General features: G+C 52.7%; 1 protein-coding gene and 1 long non-coding RNA gene across 2 annotated transcripts; one reads left to right on the forward strand and one right to left on the reverse strand.

Annotated features, from left to right (window-relative positions):
- Positions 1–2034: 2034 nt before the first annotated feature.
- MEX3B (mex-3 RNA binding family member B) lies at positions 2035–5219 on the reverse strand. The gene is made up of 2 exons (XM_037395967.1): positions 4692–5219; positions 2035–3708 (listed from the first exon to the last, which is right to left on the reverse strand). Exons 1-2 carry the CDS (start codon positions 4951–4953, stop codon positions 2288–2290), a joined length of 1683 nt encoding a protein of 560 aa, XP_037251864.1. The 5' UTR covers positions 4954–5219; the 3' UTR covers positions 2035–2287.
- Positions 3572–4047, forward strand: LOC119151727. The gene is made up of 2 exons (XR_005105523.1): positions 3572–3667; positions 3877–4047. It is a non-coding gene; the product is annotated as an uncharacterized LOC119151727 (long non-coding RNA).
- Positions 5220–8840: the final 3621 nt, after the last annotated feature.

Below are 8840 nucleotides of genomic sequence, written 5' to 3' on the forward strand. Positions count from 1 at the left end.
CGAGCGGAGCAGCTCTGGCATACATTGCTAAGCACAAAGTAAACCATACAAAACGCGCTACACAGTTTGGTTTTGGTTTGTCGTTTTCGCTCGCCCGCTGGAAAGCACACTGGCACACTCAAAACTAAACACTGCAAGTGATCTGCAGCTACTTTCCGAAATCTGCTCCAACATGCTTCACCCAGCAAGTTCATTCAAACACATTGACTACAAATCAGCGACAAAAACATTGCAGGGTTTGCCTGGTGGGTTCGTAGGCTCGTTAGTCAGAAAGCATCTGCACTTCCTTCGCCCCAATACCACTCCAGGCATCATCAAAAGTAAACAAACTTAACACGGCAATAAATTTTTTATTCAAATAAGCTTGTCAACACCAAGTACCCGAACCACAACTGCCAAATACCAAGAAGCACTTTCAAGAACTCAGGAAGGATGCTAAAGCCCTTCTTCCACACCAGCAAACACCGAGCTGGGCACGCGGTTCCGAGGTCCCCGCACACGGCAGAGCCAGGACCTGCAGGACTGAGCACGCCACCAACACACCAAAGGAGCCTCCCCTGCCACCTGCTTTTAGACCCCAAAGCTAAGAAAGCTGTCAGCTCCGTTTCTTACACGTGCTTTATTTGCCCAGAGTAACGATTCATACAAAGCCAAGTACTTTCTAGAGATTCTGAAAAAAACCCAGTATTTTTACATGTGGAATGACCCCAGCAATACGCCACATATTAAAAGAACAACTGATTCCCCCCCCCTTAAAAACGTGTTATAAGGTACAATTGCTGGCAGGATTATTCTGGAATCTTTCACAGGCTAAAGTGTTCCAGCAGCAGCATTAACAAGACACAGTTTAAAATCCCATTTCATATTTCAGTGCTACAAGCCAGGAACAAAAATTCCTGAAGAGACTCTCAAGCACATCAGATCAAATCACCACACGGAGCACCTTTTTTTTTCTGTAATATTTTATTTTATTTATATAGAAATACTTAAAAAAACATGAAGTAGCACCATTACTTAAGTTTTACTTTTATTATGTAGAACTTTAAATGTCAGAAAAATAAAACTCTTGATACAATTTCAAATCTTGTCTCAGCAAATATAATATTAGTATTTGACCATGAGGTTAAAGGCCCTTTATCATAAAATAAAATATACTTTGTTTTTAAACTTTGCTCAGTAAAGTACATTTAAGCTCAAGTAACATCACCTACATATACATAAACAAGTGGTAAACAAATGTATTAAAATAGAAATACTAAAACTATAGTGGTGCAACAGAATTTTTGTAATTTCCACTGAATTCTATTTATACAAATGTTAGAAAGCTTCAACAGTTCCTTTTGACATATGTTTATACATTTGCATTTTTGTAATAATATAGAATAAAATATGCTTTATATCACTGAATAGAAAATATGCTGGGTGAAGCAGATTTAAAAGATTTTTTTCTGAACCTATAAAATCTCCATCCCAACAGAATACTGTTCAAAGCATTACACATTTTATGGTTTGTAATTCCGTTCACAATTGTGTGATATTAAAATAATACAGTGTTCTTTGCCATAAGGCCATACTAAAATAAAAAAGATTTAACCCAGCTACAAAAAGTTCACTGAACTTAAATTAAAATACTTGTAAACATCTTTGCAATATGAAATATAATTTTTCAAGTCAAAAAAGAATAAAATACTTCAATCTGTATTAATGCAATTTATCTTTAAAACCTTTAAACGTTTTTAATATATATAAGAGATATGTTACAGGGTTGGTTTTTTTTTTTTTTCTTTTTTAAACTTTGATAAAGCTGCAGTATCATGGTTTTTCACAGGAACTTTTGCCCTTTCAAGAACATTCAGAAAAGTATCCACCCATAGATTTAATTATTTTGTAATGAGCATCCTAGGAACTACCAGCACGTTTTACTAACAGTCCACACACCATTGTCATCATCATAAGCATCTTCTACTTTCAATATTTTTTTCCGGGTTTTTTTTTCTGTTCGTTTTTTTTTTTTGTTGTTCGGTTGGGGTTTTTTTGTGGGGTTTTTTTTTTTTGTTCGTTTATAAAAAAAGGGGGGGGGGGAGAGAGAGAGAGTTTTGGAAGCTTCGTATTAAAGTACAGTGTAAAAACTAGCCTAGCACTAGAATGGAGTCGCCCGTTATTATGTATAGCATGCACCCGCGGTCACCACCACCACCACCCCCCGCCCTCCCCCGGCCCGCCGCCCGCAGCCCCCGGCCCCGGCGGGCCCCGGCCGCCGCCCCCCGGCCCGCCCGCGGCGGGGCTCTCAGGAGAAGATGCGGATGGCCTGGGTGACGGCGCTGTGGCACACCGGGCACTGCGGCTCCGTCTTCTCGCAGATGCGGTTGGCGCACTCCATGCAGAAGAGGTTGTGGCCGCAGGGCACCAGCGCGGCGATCACCTCGCTCTCGAAGCAGACGGAGCAGTCGCGGCTGCCCTTCCGCCGCACGCCCGACGAGGAGCAGGAGGAGCTGGACGAGGAGCTGGAGGAGGAGGAGGAGGAGGCCGACGAGTCGGAGGGCAGCCCCGGCAGGTGGGAGCCCAGCCCGTTGGCGTACAGCGGGTAGGAGGCGGCCAGCAGCCGCCCCCCGGGGTCGCTGCGCACCCGCCGCGCCAGCGGGTGCTCGGGCCCCGCCGCGCTGCCGTGCAGGGGCGGGGAGAGCCGCGCCGGGGGCGGAGCGCCGCCGCCCCGCCGGGGGCCGCTCACCAGCAGCGCCAGGTTGGCATTGGCGGGCGCGGCGCCCGGGAAGGCGGCGGCGGCGGCGGCGGGCGAGGGCGCGGGCGAGGGGGGCGCGGCGGGGCCGCGCTCGAACTGCGGCCAGATGAGGGCGGCCCCCGGCGGCGGGGCGGGGGCCAGGTCGAAGCCGGGCGGCGAGTCGAAGGGCAGCTCGGAGCAGCAGTCCGGGGAGGAGAGGACGTCGCCGCCGCCGCCCCCGCCGTACACGTAGCCGTTGGCGCTGTTGTTGTTGTTGTTGCCGTTGTGGGTGAAGCTGAGCGCCGGGCTCGGGGGGCTGTAGTCGGCCAGGCGGGCGCCGCCCCCCCCCGTGCCGCCCCCGAAGTAGGAGTCGGTGGAGGCGCTGCCCAGCGAGCTGGAGCTGTCGTTGCGGTAGTTGCAGAAGGGTTTGCGGCCCGGGGTGGGCGTGATGCTGGGCGGCGTGGGCTTGCTCCAGAGGCTGCCCGTGCCGTTCAGCTCGAAGCCCACGTCCGTGCCGTTGGCGTGGAAGTCATTCTCGTCCGTCAGCTCGATGATGCCGCCGGTGCGCATGGCGATGTGCGCCTCGATCTCCTCCCGGGCCCGGTCCACGTTCTCAGGCATGCCCGTCACCTCGAAGACGGGCTCCTTGTCGCGGCTCGGGGTCACGATGTAGGTGTGCGTCTGCTGCTGGATGCGCTTGATGGTGGCCCCCTTGGGCCCCACGACCAAGCCCACCACACGATAAGGCACCCGCACCTGGATGGTGGTTTGGCCGGGCAGGTTCGGGGGGCCGGGGACAGTGCCGTTCAGGGCTGTGTTCTTGTTCCGTGAGGCTCGGATCATCGAGAAGTGCTCGGCCGCCGAGATGATCTCCCTGCGGGCCATGGCCACATCTTCCTTTCTGCCCGTCACAACAAAGAGCGGCTCCTCCCCGCGAACCGGGGTCTTGATGTAGGTGTTGGTCTTTGCCCGCAGAGCTTTGATTTTACAACCTGGGAACGAGATGTGGGAGATGGAGGGCGAAGGGGAGGGGAGGAAGAGGAAGGGGAGGTCGGGGGGGGGGGGGAGAACCGGTTACAACCCAGTATTTGGGTGCTGCTAGGGAAGGGAACACGCACACATCCCCCACACCCCCGAAACACGCTGTCCCCCTGGCCCAGGTGATGGCTGGCATCTCATCCAGGCGCCCCAGTCACGGCGTAAAGTAATGTCAGCCCACAGCCCTGGCACACGCCCAAAGGCATCGTAAGTGGCCACCGACACATCTGCCATGCGAACTGCCCCGAAACTACCAACTACCAACGTGCGGTTCACAGGAACGGCAACAACAAAAAAAAAAAGAAGCGTGTGGAAATACTGCGCGACCGGAAAAAATAAAATACAATAATAAAATGCAAGCAGCCCTAACACATAAACACACCCGCCAGTCCACATTCCTGCTCAGCACTTTCCTTTCGGAAAAATAAAATCCGTTCTTAAGAAGGTGAGAAGCAGCGGCTGTACCAAATGAGCCACATTCCCCACTGCGGATGCTTTATTCCAATCCCATTGTTCCACTTCCCCACTCCATTTCTCTTCCTTAAAAATAATCCACGATTTCTAACTTGGGGGGGTGGGGGGGGTGTCGAAGCACCGAGGCTCCCATTTTCCTCCCGTTTCCTCTTGCAAATCTTAACTTTTGCAGCCGCAGGAAAAGGAGCGGTTTTTATTATTTTCGTGATCATCACCCCCCACACCCCCCCCCCCTCCGCCGCCGCTCCTCTCCCGGCAGCTGAAAGTGCATCTCGAAACTGATGCATAACGCTCCTCGGGAACATCACGTCTGCTGCACTTTCTTTGTCTGGGGGAAGCCGGCACCGGGCACCACGGTGCGGCTGCAGTTTTCCTGGGAATGGCCAGTGTCGCATCCCAGGCGCACGGCCGGCAGCGCGGCGGGGCGACCCGCGCACCCACCCCCTGGCATGCAGGCACCCACCTTGTCTCCCCACTATCTCAGCGACATGCTCCGAGCTGGGCACCGGGACGCATTCAGTCATGTTCACGCTCTTTTTCCGAGGCTCGCTGTCGTAAATGGAGCCCGTCTCGTCGTTGTCCAGCCCCAGCAGGGAGAGCTGATCCAGGGCGATCTGCAGGGCTCTTTGGTCATCCAGGGTCTCTCCCCCTCCACCACCACCACCGCCGCCGCCGCCGCCGCCGCTCCCGTTCCTCTCCATGTCTGCAAAAAGCGAGCTGGGCATAGTCCCTGTGTGTGTTGCACCCTCCTCCTGCACTCGGCTCAGTAGTAAAAGATCAGACACAAAGGAAAACCCAAGGCAGATGGCCAGCAGGAGAGAAGGAAAGGGAGGGTGGGCGACTGCTGGAGACCGGGGAGTTGTTGCCTTTTGCTTGTATATTTTGTATCTTTTTTGCCTTTTTTTTTTTCCTCCTCTCAGTGCAATCCGGTTTATAAGATGTTCTCAGGAACCCCCCCCCACGACTCCCCCCCGCGAGGTTTTTTGGGTTGGTTTTTTTTTCTTTTTTTTTTTTTTTTTTTTTTTTTTTTGCTCGGCTGGGGGTGGGGTGGGGGGGTGGGAAGAGGATAGCGAGAGGAGCTCCGATGGCTTCCCCCCCTCGAGTTCCTCGCCGGCCACAATGCCAAGCGACGGCAGCGTTTCTTTAAGGAGCCCCTCCCAGGCTCCACTCCACTCACTCAGCGGTTTTTTTTTTTTTTTTTTCCCTCCTCTCCCCTCCTCTGTCTGAGGCGCTGCTGCAGCCAGACGGCTCTGGAGAGGCGGGCGGAGGGGGGGCCGCGCCGGGAGCCGCAGCGTAAGCGCCGATCGCTGACAGCCCCGCGCCGCCGCCGCCATCGCTGCGCGCGCCCATTGGCCGAGGGCGGCGCGGAGGGGCCGGCGCTGCCCCCCCCCGGCCCGGCCCGGCTCCGCTCTTTGTTGTCGGCTGGGGAACAATACCGGGCCGGGCCCGCCGTGTGCCCATTGTCCCGGCTCCGCGCCGGCCCCGCGCTGCCCGCCCCCCCGCCGCCAGCAGCCCCGCTCCCGGCTGCCGGCCCCGGCGGAGAGCTGAGGGGGGGCTGGGCTTTTTCGGGTCTTTTTTTTTTTTTTCCCCCCCTTCCTTTCTCTGGCGGGGGGCGTGTGCCGAGATGGGCGGCCTCCGCCGCCCTTTGTGTACCGCCTCGCTGCCGCTCCCCGCCACCGTGCAGCCCTGCAGCGGGCGGCGAGCGGCGGTGAAACGGGCCCGGCCCGCCGGGCTCCGCGCCGCGGGGCAGCCGCCCCTCAGCGACCGGCTGCGCCCCCCCCGGCAGCGCCCGCGCGCGGAGCCGCCCCGCCCGCCCTGCGCCTGCGCGCCCTGCCCCCGCCCCGCGCACCGCGCCCGCGCCCGACAGCGCCCGCGCCTGACAGGGCCCGGGCCGGCTCCCCCCGCGGGCGCTCGGCGCCCCTGGGGCCTCTGCCGCGCCCCGCCCCGGCGGTGCCCCGCGGCACGACGGAGCCGCCTCCCTCGGCGGGGCGCCGGGAGCCGTGTGGGCCCGGGGCTGCCGCCAGCCCTGGTCTCCTGAGGAGCGGGGAGGCAGCGCCTGCGGGCCCGGGGGCCGAGCCGCCTCCCCGGGCACGCCGGGAGCGGGAGGGACGGCCGCGGCCCGGGTCTGCAGAGGTGGCGGCAGTTAACCCGAGTGCTGCCGTGCTGCTTGGCTGTGCGGGCCGCGGAGCCCGGCCTGTGCCCGCTGCCACCCGCCCGGGGCTGGCCCGCCGGGCACCCAGCGGGGTGAGCCTGTCAGCTGCAGGCCGCGGCGGGCTGGCGGACCCCGCTCCCTCACCTCGCAGCCTCAGCTCTTCTGTTTCATGAAGAGTCGGGAGGGGAAGAACGCAGCGCACCCATCTGCTCTAGCATAACCTCACCAACATTTTACACCCATTTTGCTAAAACACTCTCAAATCACCCCTGCCTCTTCTTCGGGCCACATGACCAAGTCACTTCGCCTCTCTGCCACCACAGGACCCTCCAAGCATGCTGTACAAACAGCTTTTCCAGCAAGTACCCTGACACAAAACCCTGCCTTCAATCTGGTGACCAAGACATGAAACTGTCCTTGCCATTCTAATGAGAACACCATCACATTTTATTTCTCCAGCTTTTCCCCACCTCTCTAAAAGCACCCACATTTACTTAGTCCTTGCCAGCTGTCAGGTACAAAAGTCTGACTTTTTCTCACTTCAGAGAAATCAAATACCAAGTAATTGTTTTCCAGTATCAAGTTGACAGGGACAGACGTTTACAAGTGCACACAGATCTGTTTAGCCAGCTGCCTGTACAAACAAGTGTAACAAGTCACAGGTAATTGTTTACACGCAGTGTTTATTGCAAATTACTGTCACTTCCTCAGGATGTTTGCATGTTTTATAACAAAGCTCCAGTGGATTGTTTTCTAGCAAGGGTATACACCGATGGTGTGCTTTCCCAAGTGCTTGGCTTGTCCCATCAACTAAGGAAATGCTGTAGTTTCATATTTACAAGATCACTTATTTCACAAATTTACACTTTACTTCCATAGGCAGCAGTGATGGTTTCCGTGAGGGGATAAATGAGAGATGACTTGTAAGTGCTCAAGGATCCAGAAGGCTGGTGACTATTTTCAGCATTAAGCATAATTTTTTACACAGAGAAAAAACAGATGGACAGAACCTTTGACAACACTAAAAATACTGCTCTTCATTATTAACTAAAAAATAAAATAAATAAATGAAAAATCGGCTGCTTTGCAGTCTTTTTAACTCAAGGACTCTAAAATCTGTGAGAGAGAAAGTAACAGTACCCACTTACCAGACAGGGGCAGGACAGGACAAAGATGAGGGAAAGACATGCCAGTGTAGAGGATTACTGTTGTTGAAGTCTGACCGTGAGGGTCATCAATACTGAAATGCAAAGATATGAGGAGAGCAGTCGGGTTGTGCTTGGATTTTACCTGTTCTTTGTTTTGTTTATTCTCTGGACTTACATTATCCCCTTTTTTTCCTCCTTCCCCCCTTCCCATCCCACCTGCTTAAACTCGGATTGTGTTTCTGCCCAAGATCACTGTACTGTTACTGAACATCCATATACTGGCTGTGGAGAAAAAGGAAAACAAGTTATCTTCAGGGTTTTGTTCCTCGATTTGAGACAATATTTCCTATGAAGACTCCATGCAGTTCTAGCTTTATTTTTTAATGTCAAGCTAGAAGCTCTAATTAAAAATGTGTAAAATGCATTTCAGAATAAGCATGATACTTTCCAGGGGCAGGGGGAGAAGGAGATCCATTTCTGGGATACTAAGTGTGCACTGGTGTTTCAAGCCTCCCATGAATCCTGTGGAATGGTTCAACATCTTGAGGGCTATTGCTTTTTTACTATTTTAGAAAACATTTAAGAGCAAACTATAGGGAATAATAACAATAAAAAAGTTATACTGATGTACCTTAAAACACGCATGCACCAACTGCACAGCCCCCCAGGGAACGCAGAGTCTGTGCAATAGTGTGCTCATATGGCAACAAGGAATGCACACAAGATTCATATGAATCTACTTACTCCACAGAAATATTTCTTCAGAATAACTTAATCAGATATAAATTAAAGTGTTATCTATCTACATAATGCCTTTCATTCCATAAAACCTTGAAACATATGCAGAATTACAGTAAACCCCATCTCTGGGGGAGAGACCAACCATCTACCTACCAATTTATAGCAACTTAACAAAAGCAGGAAGGGAGGATATATTACAGGCAAATACAGGGCTCATTGCAGGAGGAGTGTAATTCTCAGTCCTTTTAGTTTCTCTCTGTTATCATTTCCCATTTGTGACAGAGGTAATAAAACTTCCTTCCTCCAACCTTTATTTAATTAAAGTGTAAAGTCTTTGGGGCAGTGATCTTACTGTGTGTATACAAGACAGCACCTAGCACGAAGAGATCCTGAATTAATCTGAGGCCTTTAAATACTACTCTAAATACAAAGGATTAGCAATAATAAGAGTAGAATATAATTTTCATTTAGAATAGATGAGACCCCTGTTTTCAACGTATCATCACAAAGAATAAATTACATGCATCTCAGGGAATAACTAGATTAAGGGTCAAGGAAAGAAGTATTTCAT

The sequence above is a fragment of the Falco rusticolus genome, chromosome 7, assembly GCF_015220075.1.
Source record: "Falco rusticolus isolate bFalRus1 chromosome 7, bFalRus1.pri, whole genome shotgun sequence".
Lineage (NCBI taxonomy): Eukaryota > Metazoa > Chordata > Aves > Falconiformes > Falconidae > Falco > Falco rusticolus.